The 24,671-nt window shown below is 38.8% G+C and overlaps 5 protein-coding genes across 7 annotated transcripts; 4 read left to right on the forward strand and 1 right to left on the reverse strand.

Annotated features, from left to right (window-relative positions):
- Nucleotides 1–1,531: 1,531 nt before the first annotated feature.
- On the forward strand, nt 1,532–2,771 carry LOC120013745 (non-specific lipid-transfer protein 1-like). The gene is made up of 2 exons (XM_038865669.1): nt 1,532–1,941; nt 2,513–2,771. Exons 1-2 carry the CDS (start codon nt 1,586–1,588, stop codon nt 2,520–2,522), a joined length of 366 nt encoding a protein of 121 aa, XP_038721597.1. The 5' UTR covers nt 1,532–1,585; the 3' UTR covers nt 2,523–2,771.
- Nucleotides 2,772–5,340: 2,569 nt separating this feature from the next.
- LOC120011685 (non-specific lipid-transfer protein 1-like) lies at nt 5,341–5,921 on the forward strand. Its single transcript, XM_038862779.1, has 2 exons — nt 5,341–5,727; nt 5,871–5,921. The coding sequence occupies exons 1-2, from the start codon at nt 5,381–5,383 to the stop codon at nt 5,878–5,880; spliced, it is 357 nt and encodes a 118-aa protein (XP_038718707.1). The 5' UTR covers nt 5,341–5,380; the 3' UTR covers nt 5,881–5,921.
- Nucleotides 5,922–6,993: 1,072 nt separating this feature from the next.
- Nucleotides 6,994–12,079, reverse strand: LOC120011714. Its single transcript, XM_038862817.1, has 7 exons — nt 11,927–12,079; nt 10,059–10,316; nt 8,913–9,527; nt 8,537–8,683; nt 8,062–8,265; nt 7,746–7,955; nt 6,994–7,656 (listed from the first exon to the last, which is right to left on the reverse strand). Exons 1-7 carry the CDS (start codon nt 12,077–12,079, stop codon nt 7,417–7,419), a joined length of 1,827 nt encoding a protein of 608 aa, XP_038718745.1. The 3' UTR covers nt 6,994–7,416.
- Nucleotides 12,080–12,299: 220 nt separating this feature from the next.
- Nucleotides 12,300–14,378, forward strand: LOC120012292 (RING-H2 finger protein ATL74-like). Of its 2 annotated transcripts, none has more exons than XM_038863639.1 (2): nt 12,300–13,381; nt 13,534–14,378. In XM_038863639.1, the coding sequence occupies exon 1, from the start codon at nt 12,780–12,782 to the stop codon at nt 13,365–13,367; it is 588 nt and encodes a 195-aa protein (XP_038719567.1). In that variant the 5' UTR covers nt 12,300–12,779; the 3' UTR covers nt 13,368–13,381; nt 13,534–14,378. The 2 variants fall into 2 exon arrangements, with proteins under 2 accessions (XP_038719567.1, XP_038719568.1); XM_038863640.1 differs by lacking the exon at nt 13,534–14,378 and adding an exon at nt 13,489–13,507.
- An 827-nt stretch (nt 14,379–15,205) lies between these two features.
- On the forward strand, nt 15,206–18,458 carry LOC120013056 (probable serine/threonine-protein kinase PBL1). 2 transcript variants are annotated; one of them, XM_038864689.1, is made up of 5 exons: nt 15,206–15,372; nt 16,101–16,915; nt 17,063–17,320; nt 17,464–17,580; nt 17,740–18,458. In XM_038864689.1, exons 2-5 carry the CDS (start codon nt 16,286–16,288, stop codon nt 18,370–18,372), a joined length of 1,638 nt encoding a protein of 545 aa, XP_038720617.1. In that variant the 5' UTR covers nt 15,206–15,372; nt 16,101–16,285; the 3' UTR covers nt 18,373–18,458. The 2 variants fall into 2 exon arrangements, with proteins under 2 accessions (XP_038720617.1, XP_038720616.1); XM_038864688.1 differs by having other exon boundaries at nt 15,207–15,372; nt 16,240–16,915.
- Nucleotides 18,459–24,671: the final 6,213 nt, after the last annotated feature.

The raw sequence follows: 24,671 nt of genomic DNA on the forward strand, positions 1-24,671 counted from the left end.
ATATATTCGAATTACTTATATTATTGAATTCCGTCTATGATATTAGGAGAAATAAAGTGGGGTGTAGAAGGGAAATAATTAGTTAATAGGAATTGACCAAAACTCCTTAATTAAATCGACATCAGGTATAGCTGAACCATCATTTATTTATCCTCTATCTGTTACTAATTTCTAATCATCCAACTTTTGATCGTTGAAAGAGTTATCAATTTCCAACACATTCATCGAATGTTTAAACGTTTCAACTTGAGAACTAAAAGTTAAAAACTATTCCAATATGCACACTCAATAAATTTCGACTATTCGGGCATGCATAAAAAATGAATATAATAAATCTGTCCAAACAGTGAGAAGGAATTTATCCGTGTATATATATTGAAATAATTTTCAACTTTTGATTCTCAAGTTTGAACGTTTAAACATTCGATAACCGAGTTGGACCTGGTCAACTTTTTTTTTTTTGTTATAATAATCTTGGAACCTCTGCATCCACTGCCCTTTACGTGCACACTAGATAACTCATATGCATGTGCAATAATTCTCAAATCATGCATGCCAGACAAACAAATGAAAATTTCATATACATGTTCCTTAAAAATTGTACCCAAAACCTCCAAACCAGTCATGCTAAGAGTTGATTCATTAGTTGGTTTTTGCATTTTTCAATTTATAATCAATAACACCACTCAATTTACAAAAAGGGCCGATATGAGTCAAGGTCCTTCCTGATATGGGTGTCTCTTATTAGTTAATTTTCACAGAACTCATAAGGAAACATTGATAATGGCAAGTGACAACAGTTTACTACTCCATCTCCAGTCCACAGAACCTAATCACCTCTAGGTACACGAATCAAATTGTGCCTATGATTCAAAATTTATGGAATAGTTAATTAATTTAAAAAATCGTAAGTGAAGAAAACAGGTTGTGTGACAGTTCTCTTCTTGAGAGCAATAACATTTAAGTCTCTCAACTGTAAGCACAGCTTGAAAACGAAAGAATTTAAGACCTATCATTCAATTCAGCCTAACATTATGTGACACCTAACTAATGCTCAAAAAGCTACTTGGGTGATAGCCTAATTAATGAATCTGTCTAGAGTCAAACTGTAATGGATTCAGGAGAGATTATGAGTTAGAAAAGGAACCGCACGCGGGGCTATGACCTAACTTATCATGTAATCAGGTGGGAAACATTAGTGCAAGCAAGTCTAACGACCCGTGTTTAAGCCCATATATCGAATGTCCAAAGAGTAAACTTGTATGATTTCGTTTTCAAGTACTGAAAAAAAAAAACAATAATGATAGGGATCTCAGCAATCGGCATCCCAATTATCCCAGCTATTGAGTTGTACGCATAAATTTCATGGGCATCATGTGGGACATATGGAACTCACGAATTCACTTGAATCCTATGCGTTCAACTCAGTCACTGAGATGACTGAGATACCAACTGCTATCATGTCCTATATTTATTGTTCCGTACACTTCCCTCTATAAACACCCCCAAAACTCTGTAACCTTATAAGACTCAACCATTTCTTAACATTATTTAAAGAATAGCATCTATAGCTAGAGAATCAAAAATGGCGAGCCATAATATGGTCCCAATTAAGCTGACTTGTGTTGTGCTGATCGTGTGCATGGTGGTGGGTGCACCGATGGCATCTGCCATATCATGTGCTCAAGTGGCAAACGGGGCGGCGCCGTGCATTGGCTACCTGCGGAGTGGTGGCCCTACCGTGCCTCCACAGTGCTGCAGTGGTCTTAGTGCCTTGAATTCCGCCGCTAAGACCACGCCCGACCGTCAACAGGCTTGTCAGTGCCTTAAAAACATTGCTGCAAGTATTAAAGGCATCAACTATGGCCTTGTTGCTTCTCTTCCTGCCAAATGCCGCATCAACATTCCCTACAAAATCACTCCTTCCATCGACTGCAAGACGTATGTGTGAATTTGATTATAACATATTATTGCTTTAATTATTGTTTTGCATGCATGCATGCACGATAAATATCACATCACACTTTTTTAGGGTAACCGGCAAGGTGTCAACCCAACGGCCACTTTGTGACTTCTGGGCCAATTTTAAACCCGAGCTTGATTACCATTTACCACAGCTCGCACCATGACGATAGACAATTTAGATCGGGCAGAAACCAATGAGGGTAAGTAGGCCGAAGCCTCCCAAAAGTGAATTGCAAGGCCCACAGAACCAGGAAACCCCTGAGAAATATTCCAACTAATTTCGAACTCCCGACCTCAGGCACCTTTAATCCTTAAGCCTGGACAAGTAACCAACAAGGTTATCACCCAATTGTTTAAATATCACATTACACGCCCACTATATATACATTTATATACATACTTTTTTGGTAACCGATGAACCACTAAGCCCAGCATGTCGATCCTTCAGATATCTCAGTGAACATAAAACTCGGGTTGTCAAAATAGTCCGTACCCGCTAATTCTTTCTAATTCTATATATGTTTCTTGGGGTGTTGTGTTTTTGCAGAGTCAAGTGAGCGGATGTAACAGCTGATCGGTTCGAAGGAACGATGGTTATGTAATACAATGAATAAATAATAGAGCTAGAATAAGGAGGTTTAATTCATGAAATCCATCACTAAGTAAGCCTCCACTACTTAAAAAGGTTTCATATTTAGAAACCCTATATGCAGTTATGTTTTATGTGATCGATCCTCTGTAACAAACGTACAAAAATCTATGCAAGTACTAATAACGCAATGGAACATATGCTTAAAATTATGTAATTTCATACTCTTTCATCATATTAAAATTACTTATATTTTCGAATTTCATTGATGATAATAGGAGAAATAAAGTGGGTCTAGGAAGGGAAATTATTAAACACAAATAGACCCAATCGCCCTAATTAAGCATAAATCTATACGTATCAAATTTGCTGTGGAAATTAATGAAACTCTTGTATAATTAATTTCCTAGTTGCTACAAACTCAACTGTGACAACTAAACACGAGGATTGTGCTTGTTGCTTTACTTAACCTAACACCTTACAACACGAGCTGACGACGGCCATGTCAAGCCCTGATAAATTAAGCTCTTCGATTTTCAACGAATTAAACCACAAGCGGCGTATATATACACGTACTTTAGCAACCTTGAAAATCAGCGGTTCATTGACTCGCACTTAAAGGACAAAATTCAATATTTATATATAACTTAAGAACAATATTCCTATGGAAGTCATCTGTCATTTGCAGTCATGCCAGTAAGGAACTTTTAATAATTAATAGATTAATTAATTCAGTCCAAATTAATCAGTAATCAAAGCATGCTAGCTAGCCATATATAATCGAAGATGTATTGTTCACTCCGGGACTAAAACACACTTGATTTTATCTTTAAAAGAACCCTCTTGATTGAGAGGGATTGAGTTTTTATTTATAAATCACATCGATGGTTTATACCTTACCGACAAGAGATATAAATTGATAAGAAGTTTGGGAAGCATAAGTAGCTACTTATATAATGAGCATGAAATGCATGGACATAATTGGCACAGTATTACATGTGCATTAATATTATTGATGTGGTGATGGGTTTACTTTAATTCCCATTTTGGTCAACAAAACCCACCACGGCTAAGCCTGTGTATATTAATAGTTAGAAATCTAAAATTGCAAGTGCTAGAGTTGGGTAGCTATGGCCGGACTATTTGTTGTAGCACATGCATGTGTCAACATTTAACGTGCATGCAGGACTATAAAGCTAGAGTTGTGTATTGACCACTAACTATAATGTGAAACTAATAAATTTGGATGTAAAATCGGATTGATATAATCCACATCGGATCGGATTGATATAATCCAACTGAGTGACATATAAATAAATGTTCAATCTCTCTCACATAACAAACGTGTTTGTTGAGCCTAAGAATGATGACCGAAAAACAACGAACTCGTGCGAACCTTAACTCAAAACGAATAATATTAATTTATAGTGTTTGAGTTGAATTTTCTATCAATATTCATCAAATTACCATATGCAATGAATTTAATCACTTTTCTGACTAATCCAAAGGATAATAAATATACTAGTCAACAATTGTTACGTACCTTGGACTTCACTTGGAGGCGATGAAACTGCACCGTATCGTACAACGAGGTCTTGCGAGTTGAAAGATGGGCTTTGAGAACGCTTCTCCGAGAAAGCTGGGCTTTGGTTTGGGCTCACTTTCTTACGTTAGTACGTTGTTAAAATAGCTGGGCTCTGTCTAGAAGACACCTGAGTTTCAATTATCCAGTACTCCAGGGCCCAGGCTACCTGAACTTATATTTAGATCATGGCCCACACCTGCCCATGCACATGGGCCATGGCCTCCTAGGATTGTGAACATTATTACATACGACTTTAAGTACATCTATGCGTCTTAAATCGCCAACTCAAAGAACAAGCATCCATGGTCGGATCCTGGCAAAAATAGAAGCTCAGCAATTACAACGGTGGGGTCCAGAGCTTTATTAAGCTAAGAATTTTTTTTTTTTTTTGGTTTGAATTGTAATGTTCGTGATAATAGTTGTATGGAAGGAAAGTGAAAACAATATTCTATTCTTAGGGAATTTGGATCTATCAAAACACCATAAAACTCCGTTATTTGAACATCTGATTTGGGTTTAAACTCGGACCGTCACGCTTGCACACAACATAAATTTCTCATCAGACGACATGATAAATTGGATCAAAATTCAACGCGTGGCCACAAGTGTGAACGTATCAAACACTCTCCATCATCTTGGTTGACAAAACTCCAACGCTAAACTCCAAATTAACACCAAATAAATTTATAAGGTGTTTAAAGAAATTACAACGATGTAGACACTTGAGTATTTATGCAAAACTACAATACTGATCCAGATCCAAAATAACACCATACCTCAATTAAAATAACCCCAATAAGCTTCATTATATCTACAACTCCAATTCAACAGTGTTTCTTATGGCTTTCATGTCATTAGCATGGCAATAAAACAAGTCTGTTTCCACCCGGTTGTCATGACAGATACCATTTCCCCTGCTACTTTATTTATGACCTTCTGGCTTCTACGTACACTTTCTCATATGACACCAGGGGGCTAAACATGACTAAATAGTTTTCCCAGTCGAAAGTTTGCGTATGAGACCCTAACATGGTAGGGGTCTAAAATGCTGCTTCCTTTCCATTTCAACATTTATCATAGGCTACCAGGATCTACCAAAAGCACTAAATTTCTTCAACTACCCATTCAAGACACAATCCCAGTCCATCAACATGCTTGCTCTATATAAACACCACCTCTCAATAACCTTACACACACAGCCTCTCCATTAGCTTCAAGTGTTTTGCTCCAACACAATTCTCATGGCAAAAATCAGTGTCCTTAAGCTTGTTTTCTTGATGCTCATGGTGACCAGTGCACCAGTGACTGAAGCATCAGTTTCATGCAACCAAGTGGTGAACTACCTTACACCATGTGTGCCTTATGTGACGAATGGCGGAACACCGCCAAGTCAGTGCTGCAATGGCGTTAGGGGCCTCTACAATGCGGCTCAGACCAGCTTAGACCGTCAGGGTGTGTGCAAGTGCTTGAAAGCAGTTCTCAATGGAGTCCCATACAGTCCTAGAAACCTTGCTTTAGCAGCTGGGCTTCCTAAACAATGCAATGTCAATGTTCCCTATAAAATTGACCCCTCCACTCAATGCGACAGGTAAAACTTACTTTCACCCTTGCATAATCCATCACTACACTTGTATAACCTTATTACATGCTATTGCTAGAAAAAAAAAATATAGGCTAAAATTCACTATGCTGTTCTTATGTAGTTCTAACTTACATGGTGTTTGTTTGCAGTGTGAAGTAAGCTCCGGTTGGACGGCTTGAAGAACTAGTAGAAACTGGTAGGATAATAACTGGTAGCCAGGAGCTTCCAACTTGAGTTTTCTATATGCAGTGTCTGCGTCTTGTCTCAAGTCGTAGTTTATTAGTATCTTTCTACGGTTCTAAAGCAAGTCCTGTGCTTGGAGGGATAATCTAAAATGAATGATCAAAATGATGTTTGTGGTTGTGTTAACTATCTTTTTCTAAAGATTTATGCTCCTAAACATGTCACTAGCAAAGTGATCCATTGTAACACGAGAGAGGGAGAGTATTTAACATTTTCAAATGGTGCGACACATGAAAGAAACAGGGAACAACCCCTGAGTCGGCATATTTCAAAATATGAGGGCATTTCAAAATACAAAACAGTTTGTGAAAACTTGAATAACGTTGTGATTTTTTATTAAAACAGGGGAAAAAAGAGTATTTAAAAAAATAAATCAAGAACCAGTCCCCAAAAGACAAGGCAATAGGGTAGCAAAGGAAAAGAGTTTGAGCATATAACAAGGTCATATGACTTGAATAGTGGCTAAACTCTCTGCACATTGGTTCATGTCTTTATAATATTTTTCCGAAACCTCCAAGTGCAACATGAGGGAAAACCAAAACAGAGTGAATGCAACTTTCCAGTCACAAAGAAGCAAGAATGTCAATAAAAGTTCTCTATTTTGGTCTTTCTATGGCAAAAATGAACAAAAGGCCTTCTTACCTCATGAAAGAGCTTTAACCAAAGGGACCCCATAATCCTACTTATCTACTCAAATCAACATTCAATGAAGTGTTAGCACATGTAGCAATGCGTGTATGCAAAAGGAACTTGGCAAGGCACTATGCTCTGTCATGGCCTCTAGTTTGACTCCTATGGTTTCAACTTGCTGCGAAAGTGCGAAGGTACCAAAAAGAGGAATGACCTTTCTAGAATCTAGCATAATGCCGAAGACTTTAGGGTATAATCTAAGGACAATTAACAACACCAAAGGTAAACTTCCTGTGCGTATATCAGATTTATGGCAAAAGGACAAGAGAAGGAAAGCACTATAGAAATTAACATATATATGCTGCAAACTTTATATGGTATGCTGCTAGTAACATATCATAGGACAAATGAAAACCATAATTTACTTAAATACCAAGGAGATGTACATTTACAAGAGTGTTGGTCTCTATGTTTGGAAGCATACCAGGCATTAATATACAAAACTGCTGTACATTTGTTACACGAAAGGCCACATAAACCTTCCAAAGCCATCACTCCGTTTTCTGTATGTGCCAAAACAAAGCTCTTCAACCATCGCAACAATTGAGGCCATGATGAGCCATACTTGATGTTGTAAGCATAGGATCCCCGAAAAGATTGCTCTCACATACTTCTGAAGGAAAGGCATCCAACAACTCTCTGCATTTGATAGAATGGGAAATGAGATTCCCAACACAGAAAAACAAGTGTTCAATGGATGAGAATGTTTTTTTTTTTTGTGTGTGTGTGATCCACCGATAAGGCTATGTTTCGTTCAACAGATTATATTCCCTCTGTGGCAATCACATCCTCATCTACTAGAAGCCTCTCCAATCGAACCACGAGATTATTTGTTGAAAGACTTATGTGTCGGTTTTCTTTTCTCAAGTCGTCTGCTTCTTTCTGCAACTTCACATTCTGGTTCCTTAAACTCGCCATTTCCTGCTTGAGTATATCCATCTCCTTCTTTAATGCCATATATTGCTCTTCAAGCATTTGATTTCTTGTTATTAAATCATCCTCCTGAATAAACATTATCATTCCTTTCTAAATATGGAGAAGGTGAGAATTAAAAAAGTTAGAGAATGAGGAACAAGGTCAAACAAACTCACAATGCCACTACAAATACTTGTATAAGAGTGTTCTGATGTTGAGGCAATTTCTATATTTTCCTTATGTGGAGAAGAAGTATATGGATTTACTGAACTGCAATTGCGAATCATCAATTCACATTTCGATGCCTTCTGCTCTAGATTGACCTCTCCTGGGCCATGTTTGTCATCAGTAATATCCATGTCTGAATCGATTTCAACCGCAGCACCCTATCAAATATTTATCAAAAAGGAAAAAAGAGATTATTCACACACAAACCCAACAATGTTTGGGGAATATTTGCTAGAGAAACTTTCTGTTTACTAAGACACTCACATCAGCCACTGAGACATTAGCATGTTGAGTCACATGCACTTCATTAGCGCTACCATTACCAGAATCAATTTTCAAAGCTTCTAAAATATTGATAGCAGAGTATTGTTCCCTAGGAGGCTCATTGGCATCACTTTCGGACTCTAATAATTCTTTAATCACATCAACTTCTAGCTCTTCCAAAGTTGGCTCAAGCTTCCAAGTTATCTAACATGGACAAAAGTAGCATAATATGAATATGAATAGCACAAGAGAACCAAAAGCACTTCCGTTAAAAAAAAAAACTGTCTTGAACATCACGAACACTGCAGTAATTTCCAATTCAAGGGAAAAAATGAGACGGATTTGGTGCTTTAATAACATGTTAATGCACCCTGACCAATGACTAACGGAAATATAATTTCAACAAAAGCTTAAGAGCGGTTAAATTTACAAATTATAAGGACGAATGATAGGTAGTAGGCTGGTGGACAGATACCTGATCACCTTGTAGGTCCTTGAACTTTGTCATCAACAATTGCCTTTGATGAGATCTACTACTCTCCCACCGGCATGCACGGGGGAATGCCAAATATTTTTCTACCAGCCTTGGTCGAGCTATGTCAATATGTTCATAAGACCAAATCTGTTCATAATAAAGTAACAAATATCAGATTAAAAAAAAAAGAAAAGAAAAAAAAGAAAGAGTTCTAATGAGACACTCATAATTAAGACAGCGTAGACTATATAACATAAGTAGAAAATACCCCCAACACAAATATATAAACTTTAATGAGAGCCATTGCACATTAAAAGGTCTACGAGTATATGATTTGATTCAGATGAATAGTAATGCAAGAAACTTTTGAACTTACCTGGAGAAATAGAAGGCAACCACCTACGTATTGTATATTTTCCTTTTTTCTTCTGTTCAGCCACAATATAATATCCTCAAGAACAGCTGCACCCCAGGCAAACTGAGAGACATCATCCAAATTCTTGAGAAAAGAAAGGTAACGGGAATCCACTTTCCCGCTTGTATTTGGAAAAAGTAAGCTCCCAATTGCAAAAAGTAAAAAAGTCCTAATAAATTGGTCATTGACTGTCTCTCCAAAAGAATCAAGTTGGCTCTCAAGGGATGTGATCTTAACCTTCCTATTCCATAAACCAGCACCAAAATCTTTTTCTAGATCTGAAAAGGGCTCTTCGTCCCTGAGAATTACAGGCCTACCAACTACCCTTAGTCCTAATATCAACACTATATCCATCAATGTAATTGAAATTTTACCAATATGAAGTATAAATGCCTGTTGTTCACAACTCCACCTATTCATCAATTCAAGCAACAGATTCTTGCCAAGCATATGATTAGATAATAGAAGAAGATTGCCAAACCCAATATTTGTTATAGCGGCCTTTTGATCATTCGTGAGTTTTTGCACTCGCTTGACAAAAGAGTTCAAGGAAAATCGAGTGCTAAAGCTCCCAACCTGCACTCATTTTGAAAAGAACAAGTTTTTAGACAAACTGTATTGATCTTGATATACAATGTCATGAAAGATGACCATCAAATGAACAATGAAGCACAAAATTGTGTCTCTATTACCCAATAACAGGCTGAAAAAAAAAACAATTTTGCCCCAAATGCATTATAATATAAGTTTAGTTCAAATGCACAAGCGTGAATTATAAGAACGTCACCATTCTTTTCATCTCTATTTATTTATCGAGAGCGGCAAAACAAAGAATCTTCCTCTGTGTCATGTATACAGAGATGCAACAACCAGACACTTCTAAGCAAAATTGTTGATAATTACAACGGATCATCCAACAGCACAATAACAGAAACCTTAGCAATTACTGTAAAATTGGAACAGGAGAAGGTAGAACAAAAATCAACGGGTTTCTAAATTGTTAATAAACATGAGAAAATGCGAAATTCACTCACGTTCTACCACTTTCCCACAAACACTCTCTCGGAAATCAAACAACTGAGTCAGGGTATATATAGAAACACTTACCGTGTCGGAAACGCGAAGATCCCCGGCTCCGATGGACGACATTCTGGCTGATTTTTTCATTCCGATCCTAGTAAGTGAATCTCGTGCGGACAAGAAAGTGGTATTTTCCGAAACCCTAAACGGAGAAAACGGGTAGGAAGATGAATATCGCGAAGCTTGTCGAGGAAGCTGAGTAGGAGAATGAGCGCGAAAGCGTATCCATATGGACGCTTGCGTTGGGACTGTCCGATCCGACGAATTATCAATCTTAAAGCTTATCTACACCGTCCATGCGTTTTGTATTTTGTATTTTGGGATTTTTAGGGTTTAATTTTCGTTCCCGCGTCTTTTTTCTCCCTATTTATCTTTTTTTTTTATGCATTTTCTAATTAATTTGATTTTTTTATTCAACATAATAAAATATAGATTCAAATTTGATATTTTTTATATTTCTTTATTAGAGACTGGGCGGGGCCTATTCACAAGTCCCACGACGAGTAAACCCGTTGGCCCACTAAACCTAAACCCCAAGTAAACTGGCCCATTCTACCCATCAGTCCATGACGTCTGTGATCTGTCGCTCTCTTCTATTTATTGGCATGGAGTGATATTAGTGGGCCACAAAGTCCAGTCCAGTCCCAGTTCATCTTCTTTGCCGCCACGACAAAGCAAGTTAAATGTGCGTTGTTTGCATTCAGGGTATTGTCCACTATGGAGTACCGTAGCGAATGTTCTTATCTTCTCCCTCATGAATTTATTTCAAGAAAATATTTCGACTCCCCCACTTGAAATCATAATCTCTTTAGTTTGAGAGAGTGACAAACTAAATGGTAAGAACATTACTCGGGTAACCATTTAGATTAGTTGGTAAGTTGAGTGTTCACTCTCCTAAATTAATGAGGTCATGTGTTCGAGTGGGGGAAGCGAGATCATTTCCTGAAATAAATATGTGCGGGCCTGAAGAGGATTCAAAACGCACAATACTTCAACTTATATGGGTAAGGGTTTTGATGACCATGATGCATCCCACAAACAATTTAAACAAAAAGAAACCAAGCACACAGCAGTCACAAACACCTCAAGAAAGTTGTAAAAATGGAAGAATGGCGTGGAGATATTTTCCAGGAAAATGATGATGTGTTCTTATCCTTAAAATCACACTATGATGCCAAAAAGTTAACAATAGGCAAATGAGATGGGAGCAACAAATTTCCCACTTAGATTGAATCCACCATCCTGTGTTCTGATCATGGGACTGAACAACATGTCATTGGTTCAAGCCACGTTGGAAATTAGAGCAGTTCTAATCAAGATATTTAGCACCACTGCATAATAATGGATTGGGTAGGCAAAGCTTCCACAAAAAAAATCTAACTTTTTAACCATTTTTATTTAGTAAAATATCTCCCCCCTTATGTTTTGACCCCCTTTACCATTGGGAATTCACAAGTGATTGTTATCACACATTAGACAAATATAAAATAGTTAAATTGTTAATATAGTTGGATGGACTCGTAACTTAATAACTTAAACTTTTTGGTTCATAAGGTTCGATTGGTTTTCTCCCTATCAAGTGGTATCGGAGTTGATAGTGATGGTTGAGCAAAGGTGTGCCGATGGTTAATTTGGGTTTAGCCAACAGATTCGTTTGGCTATACCCAAAGGAGCATGTATATGCAACTCTTGGTGAATGACGTAGTTTACCGTAAAGATGTTAATACATGAATGTGGCTCAGGATCGTTTTATACCGATGTAAGTGACTAGACACATAAGGCTCTTGTGGTTATAGGAGAACGATGAGAGAGTGGGCACACGAGAACAATGTGCACTAGAAGAGTGTACTCAAAGGTCGATAACAAAGCATCGATGTGACTAAAGCAATTCCAACATCATTGATGGAGGGTTGACCTAATGACTGATTAGACTGGCTAGTTCGAATGTCTAGCGTGAAATTCTGATATTTTCTCCGAGACTCCGCTATAATTTTCCCCCCAATCAAACCGTTTGGTTGCCACAATCTGCAAATGGGTGGTTCAGGCATGACGAGTGTGCTCTATGTGAAAGGAAATCATACGTGGGAGATTGTTCAGAATTCACAGGTGATTACAATTTCAAATCGGATAAATATAAGAAATTTAAGTGATTAATATAGCTGGATGGGCCCAAAAACCTAATAGTTTAATTTTTTTTGATTCATATGAGTTCCAAACACATATCACACTTCTCCTCAATACCTACAATCACTAGAATGTATATAAACAATTGTGTCACTTATAAAGCCCAAATCTCTCAACACCAACTCACAGTGCTAGCACCCTCAAATGTTTTGGATAATGAAAAGAGATTTTTGTGATATTTCTGGTCTACGGCTAAAAAATATCTTTTGATTCAGTCTCGGTCATCTTTTGCTTTAATGTTCGGTTTCAGTACCGGGGAGGCACAGAGGGACCATCTTTGATTGACAAGTCTCAAGAATTTTTGCAGCGAAGCGGTCCCTGATTCCGATAACAACTCTCCCCACGAAATCCAATTCAGTATTTCTCTCTCTGTTTGGTTCATTTGCTTGTCTTTTTGACAGAGAAGAATACCTTCCATGGCACAAGACATTCGCCTTCACTCTTCGGAGACCAAAATAAAGTAGAAATTTTCTCATCCTCCTTACTGGCCGCTAGTGGTCTCCAGTTTAAGCTTAATTTTTCAGTAAATCTGAGTTTGGCGGCGGAGTGGTTGCAATAGTAGCAATGATGGTGAACGTGACGCATCGGCGGCTGCTAGATTCAGATCAGCTAAGCGTGCCACCGGTGGATGCCAACGGAACACACGATTCGTATATAAACGAGATCAATTTCGACACAAATATGGTCATAATAATGGCCGCCTTATTGTGTGCCCTAATTGGCGCACTCGGCCTCAATTCAATCGTTCGTTGCGCTCGACGTTTTAGTCACAGATTTTCCGCGGAGACTCCGGAACAAGCCGCGGCGCGATTAGCCTCGACGGGACTGAATAAGCGAGATTTGAAACAGATTCCGGTGGCGGTTTACGGCGGAGCAGGAGTTAGTGTTACGGCCACAGAGTGTGCGATATGTTTAGGTGAGTTTGTGGATGGAGAGAAAGTGAGAGTACTGCCAAAATGTAATCACGGATTCCATGTGAGGTGCATTGACAGATGGCTTGTTTCACACTCTTCGTGCCCGAATTGTCGGCATTCGTTGCTTGAGAAGCACACAACGACATCTTCAGCGGCGGCAGAGGAAGTTTCTTCAGAGAGATCTAATGGGGCCAGTCGGCAAGGTGATGTCGTCGTAGTTGTTGAAGGGACAGGTTGAATCATTGCCTCCATGTACTGTTCATCTTCTCATCTGAATCCATCACCTGTGTAGATTTTAGTATTTGAAAGTTCAATAGGAGTGTGTAAATTGGTATAGATTCTTACTTTATCAGTTGCAGGAATGAATCTGGTGTTTTTGGCTCCCCGTTTTCTTTTTCACATAGGATGTCATTCTCCCTTCACTGAAACATACAAGCAGAGAAGCAGCAGACAGCCACCATGGAAGATCAAAGTCCACAGAAAAATCACGAACTACCTCAGACTTATGATATGGATTTCTGCAGCTCTTATCCCAGTTATCCTAATTCACGGGGAATTTAGGAATTCACTTGAATTATGTTCGTCCGATCCAAATGTTGGGATTTTTATCATTTTCGTTTCAGATTCGAAGTAGAAGGAGTCGTACCTGCTCGGATGTTTCACTGATTTTCCATTCTGGTAAGGTTACGCGATTTTATACTCAAAAGTGAAATCCGAATATAGAACTTCAACTCCCGTTCAAGAACGGAGGATGTTCAGATCCAAATTTTCCAGAGCCGCTGAGAGATTGAGGACCCGACGAAACTTCTGCTCCGATTACGAAGAAGGTCCAGCCCAGTTGTGAACTTAAATGGGCAATCGCTTTCAATTGTGGGCTAAGCCCACAGACAAAAAGGCTCTATATAGGGGCCCATGAGTAATGTACAATGCCGGCCCAATGAGACTGAACAGTAAAAGGTGTGGGAAACTTGGGGAGCAATGGTGAGAAATTCTCCACGCGTACAGTCGAGCGTGGAGTGCTGTTCAGAACTAGAAAGATATTGTCAGTGGGTCCCATGTAAGCTTAAAATCGTGGTACTTGGGCGGTTGATCGTTCCCCAGCCGTGAATCCAACGGCAGTGATTAAAAGTCAAAGACCTGTATTGATAGGGTTGTTTGACCACCATGAGAACACATTTGTTTTATAGTAATAACAAAATTTCTAAACTTTGACCAGTTGGTCCCTTCCAACGAGGTGTTTTTCCTTGAAAATCAGTGTGCGAGAGCTTGAATTTACGATTGCATCCTCAAGCACGAAAAGAAAATGTCAAGGATCTCAATTTTTTTTATTCCAACTGTATTTTGGATGAACGCACATGATTTTATGAAGAATTTCAACGAAAATATCAAAGATCCAATATGTTTTATTCCAATCATCCCTTGGATGAACGTATATGATTTTGTGAGAAATTCTTAGTCCCACATATCCACGTGATTTATATGAAAATGTGTGTGTCTATACATTTGAGATAATTGTGAAAAAGAAAATTGAATTCTATAAGATTGTTTGGCACTAAGGGTGGCAAAAAATCGATCGGACAGCAGCATGTGTTATAAAATATTTATATATCCGGATCTTAACCTAGATTGGATTTCAAATGTACTTAATTGATCAAATTCAGATTGATTTAAATCTGGACAAATAAATCGGACAATAATATAATCTGAGTTAAGGTCCAGACAAGTTTATCGAACAACTGTATTTGAATCCGAACCCAATTTTTAAATTGAATTTTTTTTATGTTTGGACTTATATTTCGAACATATAATTTATATAAAAATTTAATTTAATTTAGGTTGAACAAATTCAATCATCGAGACCACCGACCCAATAGAGTTTCGACATCCTTAGCACGAAACTCCCGATGATGGTAGTTCGGATAATAAAAGAAACTAGGGAGGGTAAAAATGGGGTTTGACCACAGCTGAATGGGGATCCCATACCTCTTTCAGTATTTTTTTCTCTCTATTTGGTCATTTTTAATTGGTCCGCTGTAGACTTTTCTTTCACAAGAATCTCTCTCTCTTACGTCAATATTTCGATAAGCTTCTTCTTCTTCTTTTTTTTTTAAAAAAATTTATCCCCTAAATTACTCGTCGAGGGTTTTTCTTTTTTATATTTCATCAACCAAGCCACGTACGTTTTTCTTCTTCGCCATTGTTGGAGACTCTTGATCCTTCACTACAGCCGCCTTTTCCTCCAGGTTTGATTTGCATTCGTAATTCTATTTTTTTTTTCTTTTTTAGAACTTATTTATGTTTATTTTATGGTAAAGTAATTTGGGAAATTGAGGGTTGTCTAATCTAAAATTTGAAGTTCAATGAGGAAATCGTGGATGTGTTTGTGGCGTTGTTGTTGTGTTAAGAGCTTGATTGGTTTCGTTTTGTCTGCTGCTGGAAAATTTCACGGATGGGGATTTATTGGAGATAATCGATTGTTAGATAATTGTTTGGATCTGGTTTTGATTGGTTTTTTTTATTTTCGTTACTATTTGTGTTGGTTGCGGACCGGTTTGGTGGCTGATTCTTTTTTTTTTGATTTATTTAAAGGGCATCACTGGTTATGCATATAAGTTTTGATTGGATTTTGATCCCAGTGGGGAATATTTTTCGTATTTGGAGTTTTAGGATCTTTGGGCATCCATGTTAGTCATAAAGTTTGAACCTTTTTCATTTTTTGATACCTCTCAATCATTCAAAGGTTGATTGGACAGAGTTCTGCTATTAAAGTTTTTTGGTATGACCACATAGTGGTTACTTGAAACTCTTGAGGCTCTACTTGGCAGTGAAATCAAATATTAATGATAATTACATTGACACAATCCCACAATTGAAGCGGGTCTTGCTAGCCCAGATGTTAGATTACTCTGGCTTCCTGGTGAATACATTGCTGCAACTTGATCTTTTTAATAACTTCATTAGTTTTTAGCAGGAGTTGAAGAGTATGGCTTCTTTTTTTTAGCCCTCCTCCACAAGGAGTTTCCTGTTTTATGTATTTGGCATTAAGAAGGTTCTATGACCCGGTTAATGTTGAAGCTCCTGCTGATACGCATTCTTCCTAATTTTTCTAGGCAGCAACGAATAACCGCTCATCACAGAATTAAAGTTTGAGGAAGGATGGGTTGTTTCACAGCTTTGAGGAGTAAGAAAAAGAAGCATGATCGATCTGTTAGCATTAAACGAGTCAGTCCTAAAGAGCATTCACCAACTACATTGCCTGTCCCACAAGTCCCGACCCGGTCACTGCAGTCTGCACCCCCTAGTTTTAGGACTAGAGCGAAACCAGTTCAACCAGTTCATAGAGTTACCAACAATAGAGCCCGGGCATTATCAGCACCATCAACCCTTGATGCAGCTGAGCAAGATGCTCTTTCTTCAGCTGAATATGATGGACAAGAAGATTCAAAGAGCCGAGCTGGAATGGCAAAGGAACAACGCTCACAAAGTCCCCAACCTCTTCCTCTTCCCTCGCCTCAGGTTTCTGGTACACTGAAGGCTTCAGGAAGCTTTAAAGTAGGGAATTCGAGTGGCCCTCTCTTTGCTTCTGGACCTTTGCCCCTGCCTCCTTCTGGGGCGCTCAGAAATTTTTCATATGAAGAAGTTGCTTCTGCTTGCCATAATTTCTCTTCTGAACGATGCATGTCGGAAGGTCTTTCTTCGATAATGTATACGGCTTCATTTGGGGATGACCCTTCATGCTCAAAGAAGTTTGAAGCCACTGTTACTCGTCTTCATCCGTCCACTCAGGTACATCGTAACCCTCATTTGAATGTGGTAGATTGTTAAAGTTCTGATGAAGTTTCATTGTTTATCATTGTTCTGATGTATTTATGCCACAGTATCATATATTTGCAACTATAAACATTTTTACCTATTCTCTTTGTTTGCATTCAGGGTTTGAAGGAGTTCATAAATGAAGTGAACACTCTTGCGTCTTTGCAACATCCAAATCTATGTAAATTGCTTGGTTATCATGCACGTGAGGGTTCGGAACAAAGATTATTGGTTTATGAAAGGATCTTTCATGGAAGCTTGGACCGGCTTCTTTATGGGAGATCTGATGGCCCTCCCATTGATTGGAATACAAGAATGAAAATTGCATTGTGTGCTGCACAAGGTCTTACTTTCTTGCACGAGGAAGGCCCTTTCCAGGTGATTAGGGTTTAATGTATCATCCTTTGGGATAAAAATGTAAACTTGTGCATGTTACAAAGACGCAAGAGTGTTCACTGAGATAATATTGCGAACTTTTGTAATTTTCTATGTTCACTGAGATCATCCTTGCTCTTTTACAGGCGATGTACAATGAATTTTCTACTGCCAACGTACAGATTGACAAAGACTTTAGTGCAAAGCTTTCAGGATATGGCTGTGTTGGTCATATTCCTGAGACAGAGATTAACAGTTCAGTTGTAAGTTCTTTTACTGTGTATGGTGACATCATTTTCAAAGCTTGCTTACCCATATTTCTATTACCTTTAAACTGTGTTTTTGAGTGTAAACCTCAATTTCTTTGAATCTGTTTCGTTCACCAGTGTCGATTGGCTCTCATTTGATCTAATCTGTTACAGGTAGTGGCTAATCTCTCAGTGGAGACATTGGAGAGAGGCTTGCTTACTCCAAAGAGTAATGTATGGAGTTTTGGAATTGTTCTTCTTGAACTACTCACTGGGAGAAAAAATCTTGATAGTCGCCGTCCCAAGGAAGAGAGAAACTTAGTTAAGTGGAGCCGCCCTTTCCTGGCTGATGACTGTCGATTATCACTTATCATGGATCCTCAGCTGAAAGGCCGTTTCCCTCCCAAAGCAGCTCGAACGGTGGCTGACATTGCTCTAAGATGTCTTCAGAAGGACCCATTAGAAAGACCAACCATGAGAATTGTTGTAGAGAATCTCAAATCTATACAGGACGTGAAATATTCTTGTCGGTTTCCTCTTCAGGAGCCAGCTACAATTTCAGGAAAACAGATGTCAAGATCCCCGAGTCTTAATGGTATCATAAGCCCAGCTCCTAGGTTAAGCTCCTCACCGTCCCCTCCATCAGGAGCTCGAGCATCCTTTTATGCTGGAAAGCTACATGCTTTGCCCCCAGCTCTCCCACCGCGTGCTTGTTCCTCCACCCTTTCGTTGGAGGAACTTGAGAGGCAAGAGGCTCGGAAATCAGCATCATCGACTGTTCGAAGGGCTAGTGTTGAAGGATTTTGATTGTTTTTGTGCATTCTTCTTCTTTTAGGGGTTTTTGATTCTTCACAATTATATAGCAGATCAAAGTTTTCGATTTTTTGTGCATTCTTCTTCTTTTTGGGGGGTTTTGATTCTTCATACTTATATAGAATATAAAGATGAGTGGTTCTTACACCTTAGGCATCCCTCTAGAGGATTAGATGGAGGATGCTGTTCTTGTAGATAAAATGCAAGCCTAGTTTTGACTGGATTCAATTAGTTCACAACAATCCAGAGTCCCCGCCCTTTCGTTTAACCTTTTGGAGGAGAAATACTCAAAATGGGCTGAAGTACCTTGAGGTGGTAAACGGCCGCCGACCCGCGAGCCTGACATGGCCCATGAGCCAAAGTCAACAAGCAGTGCTAGGTTCAGCCCATATATCCCTCATGGGCTGGGCTGGGATATCTAGCCCAAGAGGCCCAACCCGGCCCATGAGACGGTGGTTTTCCAGGATGACTTGAAACGTCCTTTTCAACCAATTGAATATGTCAGTCTGGGAGCTAATTATGCAAAATGAATATGAATGCTCATAGGATATTTTGTTACAAAGTCAATGATTTGTATGATTTGTATAGGAGTGATTGTAGGATAATCAATGTTACAAAGTCAATGGACGTGATTGTAGGCGTGATTGTAGGAGTCAATCAATCACTTTATGTATAAAATAATACCACCTCTGTAATATAAAAAGGGTGAGATCAATCAATATATGTAACTAATCTTCTCTTGGATATTCCTGTCAAGTTGGTATCGGAGCCGTGTTGAAAAGAATACCAAAACCACCATTAAATCTGTTCACCACCACTATCGAAAATGGCCGAAAAGATTGAATCATCTGGATCAAAATCCCTTGAATTAGCTGGATCCAAATCCCCTCAAGTGATTGTCCAATCCGATGGTAATTTCAACATTGGAATTACTCTCACTGAATCGAATTACGATGTCTGGTCTCAATTGATAGAGATGCACATTGCCGAAAGAGAGAAACTCTCCTATATTCGTGGAAAAACCACAACCCCGAATGAATCTGATGATGGGTACGAGCGATGGTATGCAGATAATCAGAAGGTTAAGAGATGGCTATTGATGTCCATGTCTCCTGAAATCATGAAACGCTACATTCGTTTGCCTACTGCTCGCGAAATTTGGAGAGCTTTGTCTAAAGCTTTTTTTGATGGAACAGATGAGTTACAAGTTTTCTCCTTACACCAAAAGGCCTTCTCTGCTAAACAAAATGGTAGAGCACTTTCTTTGTATTATGGAGACTCAACTGAAATCTTTGGTGAGTTGGATCATCATGATAAGGTGATTATGGAAAGTGAGAAGGACATTGAATCTTATAGGAAATCTGTTCAGCGAAAAAGGGTACACATCTTTCTTGCCGGATTAGATGGTGAATATGACCAAATCCGTGGTGAAATTTTGAGGAAGGATCCTATTCCAGAATTAGAAGAATGTTATGCTTTAGTTCGTCGTGAATCACATCATCGTGCAACCATGAATGGAGAACCCAAAAATTCCGAAGCCTCTGCCATGGTGGCACGAAATCGACCGGATCGATCCCGGTCCAACCATCCAAAGGGCATCAGTGGTGCCGACAAGTCTAGCTACAAGTGCACTCATTGCGGAGCATCAGGTCACACCAAAAGCCGTTGCTATGAACTTGTGGGATATCCAGAATGGTGGGATCACACACGTGACTCAAGGAAGGTAAATCCTAAAAGAACTTCAGCCGCTGCACTAGTTGAAACACAACCAGATGATGACAAGAATGTTGATACAAAGGCCTCAGCTCTAATAGCAGCAGCAGGTAAAGATGGTAAGGTTTTAAATATTTCTGCATCTGTTTCTAATAGTACATGGATAATTGATTCTGGTGCTACAGATCATATGACATTTGATTCTGAACAAATCTCACCTTTCAAACCGTCCTCCCAAAAGTTTGTATCAACTGCCAATGGTACTCCTGCCCCCGTCATTGGGGAAGGATCTTTGTCTCTTACTGATTCCATGAATTTAGATTCTGTTCTAATAGTGCCGTCTTTGGATTACAATCTATTGTCAGTTGCACAAATAACCGCTGCCCTATTTTGTGTTGTGATTTTTTGGCCTAACTTCTGTGTTTTTAAGGATATCCGAACGAAGCAAACGATTGGTTGTGGTGTTAGGAGAGGGAAGCTATATTACTTGGATTTGGTGTCAACAAGTTCAGATAAGTTGCGTCACTCTTTGATAGTGGATAGCTCCGAGGACAAGAGAAAGAACTCTGATGTATGGTTATGGCATCGTCGTCTTGGGCATGCTTCCTTTGGTTACCTAAAGAAATTATTTCCTAGTTTGTTTTCAAAACTTGATATATCTAGTTTTCATTGTGATGTTTGTGAACTTGCAAAGAGCCATCGTGCCTCTTATCCATCAAGTTTCAATAAAAGTTCAATTCCGTTCATGATCATACACTCTGATGTTTGGGGTCCTTCCAAAGTTACTACCTTGGGTGGATCCCGTTGGTTTGTTACATTCATTGATGACTGCACCCGGATGACTTGGGTGTGCTTGATGAAAACCAAAGGTGAAGTGAATTTGCTATTCGAGAAATTTCATAAAATGATTCATACACAGTATAATGCACAGGTCAAGGTTCTCCGTAGTGATAATGGTGGTGAATACATGAGTTCTGAACTTCAACAATATTTAACAACTCACGGCATCGTTCATCAACGTACTTGTCCCCATACACCCCAACAAAATGGGGTAGCTGAATGGAAGAACCGTCACTTGTTGGAGATTGTCCGTGCCTCATTAATTGAAGCCCATATGCCTTTGTCTTATTGGGGAGAAGCTCTCACCTCAGCAGCTTATTTGATTAATAGAGTACCTTCAAGCACTCTTGAATTTCGAACTCCATCAGAGACTCTTTTTGAAGCAGTTGAGGCACCAACTATGATCAACTTACCTCCAAATGTTTTTGACTGTATTGTTTTCATCCACCTACAACAACATCAGCGTAGCAAGTTGACACCTCGTGTTTTACGATGTGTATTTCTTGGTTATGCATCACAACAAAAGGGGTATCGATGTTATCACCCTCCAACTCAAAAAATGTTTATTACACTGGATGTTCGATTCCATGAAGATTCTATGTATTTCTCATATGAGTCTGACCTTCAGGGGAAGTACAAAGAAGAAGTCCAGACGTTAAACTATAATATCCGCATGCAAAATGAGGAGGAATCTTCTATCATTGATAACCAAAAAGGTAGCTTGAATTTAGATGATAGCAAGGATGCAGCTACAGATAAGAGTAATAAGAATTTGGATACTAGTGGTATAAGTGAAAGTGGTACTAGTGGTAAACTTTTGGATATTACGGGTGAAAGTGGTACTACGGGTGACTCGGATATTAGTGGAAGTGGTGATACACTTTTGGACCAAAGCCATGATATGGACTCCCTCAAATCACCAGACCAATCTCTTGCTTCAGGTATTCCTAAGAACTTGTCTGAACAACCAAAAAAACAACTACCACTCCGTCACACAAGAGGTATTCCTAAACCCACATATGAACCTGAACTTTCTAGTGGAGTTAAATATCCCATGAGTCATTATGTGTCTATTCATCGTCTGTCAGAATCAAATCAATCATTTGTAAATCAATTATCTACTGTATCTATTCCTAACAGTGTGCAGGAAGCCTTAGCCGATCCGAGGTGGAAATTCGCGATGAATGAGGAGATGAAATCATTACAGAAAAATAAAACTTGGGAACTTGTTGATCGTCCCCAAGGAAAAAAATTGGTTGGATGCCGATGGATTTATACTGTGAAGTATAAAGCAGATGGTACTATTGAACGTTTTAAGGCAAGATTAGTGGCAAAAGGATATACTCAAACCTATGGGATTGATTATACAGAAACATTTGCACCAGTAGCCAAAATCAATACAGTCAGAGTCCTATTATCTCTCGCTGCAAATTTGGATTGGCCATTACAACAGTTTGATGTGAAAAACGCCTTTCTACATGGAGAGCTGACTGAAGAAGTCTATATGGACTTCCCACCAGGATACATGATGCCAGAAGAACATAGTCAAAAGGTGTGCCGATTAAAGAAATCATTGTATGGGTTGAAGCAATCTCCAAGAGCATGGTTTGGAAGGTTCACTAAGTCTATGAGGAAGTTTGGTTATTGACGGAGCAATTCAGATCACACTCTATTCTTAAAGAGACAACAGGGTAAGATTACTGCACTGATCGTATATGTGGATGATATGGTAGTTACAGGAAATGATACTGAGGAAAGAAAGGCTCTGCAATATTACTTGTCCAAGGAGTTTGAAATGAAAGACCTTGGTCCCTTAAAATATTTTTTGGGGATTGAAGTGTCTCTGTCTAACAACGGAATTTTTCTGTCACAAAGAAAATATGCCTTAGATCTACTACAGGAAACTGGTATGTCAGCATGCCAGCCGGCTGATACACCGATGGAAGAAAGATCAAAGTTATGCATTGAGCCTAATCAAGTACCTGTTGACAAAATGAGATATCAAAGACTTGTAGGAAGATTGATGTACTTAGCACATTGTTGGGTCTAAATTAACCTTACTAGCAAGTGTACTAGTCGGCGACTACAGCACAATGATAAGCAAGGGTCGAATCCACAGGGACGGTGTTATATCTAATCCAAATTTATACTTGTATTTACGTATGGACAATGCAAACAAAAGTAAAGTTCAACTCAAGATTGTTTGGTTGGGTAATTAAACTAAAACAATAAAATAGTAAAGTACTTTTGGTATTTTCTTTGAATAAGGATGTAACTAATGCAAATGAGATAAACACCAAAGCTTTGGAATCCCCCTTGGGAAATAACTTGCGATGACACAAATTCACACACATATTTGCTAATTCGGGCATAACGAATCCGTACCTAAGTCGGTTTTAGCGCACTTAAGCCAAATCTCCCTAAAATCGATTACTAGCCATCTTATTGGTCTAGGTCGGATATTCCTAAATACATTCTAGCCATCTTATTGGTCTAAACATGCATAGAAATTCATGGAGTTCTATGGAGATTAGGATTCATACAAATTGTCACCTAATTAAAGGGAGACACATTCATAATCAAGTGTTTCAAGAAGCATAATCTACTTGACATATTATTGTCTAAGCAAATTCTCCAAACAATTTCATCCAAAAACCTAAAGTGTTGGCCAAACACCACAAGCATGAAGAAATTGCAATCAAACATAGAAACACAAGATTTATACCCAAATCAACTCATATATATGTAAATCAAGTCATAAACAAAGTCATCAAACCCAAGGCTTCAACCTAGCCTTGGCACAAGAGATTTAGTTACACATAATGAGAGAAAAACACAAAAGGAGAGATGCGAAAATCATGAATAAACCCAATTAGTTGAGTAGATCCAAGTTGAGCTGAAGAATCTCTTCTCCTAGCTCCAAGAGTCGCCTTCCCCCTCTGGTTTCGCTCCCCAGAAAATCAGTTCTAGGTCTAAAAGTCCCCACAACTCGGACAAATCGCGACTTAAAACATCCCAGAAAATTGCTTTTTGCGCCTAGGCGCGTTGTTTTCACGCCTAGGCGCACCACGCCTAGGCACACGCCTAGGCGCAATCCTAGGCGTGCACAACTTCAAATTCAAGTCCAACTCTGCCTAGGCGCACGCCTAGGCGCGTTACCCCTAGACACATGATTCAAATGACCATAACTTCTCCATATGACCTCCGATGTGCATGATTTTAGATTCTACGGAAAGCTTGAGATGTCTAGTTTCCAATGCCTTTTGTTGCGCTCGATTCCAATAATATGACAGAAAGTTATGGCTATTTGAACACACGAAGGTCGGTGGACATTTTCTTCAATTCAGCCATTTTTCCGTCGCTTTTCATCCAAACCGCAATCAACCTATCAAAATACAAATCAACACATAAATACACTCATTATTTATCAAAAGAAAGCTTAAGAGGGGGATATTTCTACCAAAAACAATAGGTATTATCATACCTATCACACATACAAGACCGGATCTTGCATATGCATTAAGCATTATCAGTCAATTTATGCATAACCCTGGAGAGCAACATATGAATGCAGTGATGCGTGTGTTGAGGTACTTAAAGGCTACTCCTGGAAAGGGTATTCTATTTACTAAAAATGAAGACCATCGAAGCATAGATGCATATACGGACGCTGATTGGGCTGGAGGAGTAGATGACAGACGCTCCACTTCAGGATACTTCACCTTTGTTGGGGGTAATCT

The sequence above is a fragment of the Tripterygium wilfordii genome, chromosome 13 (assembly GCF_013401445.1).
Source record: "Tripterygium wilfordii isolate XIE 37 chromosome 13, ASM1340144v1, whole genome shotgun sequence".
NCBI classification, from domain to species: domain Eukaryota; kingdom Viridiplantae; phylum Streptophyta; class Magnoliopsida; order Celastrales; family Celastraceae; genus Tripterygium; species Tripterygium wilfordii.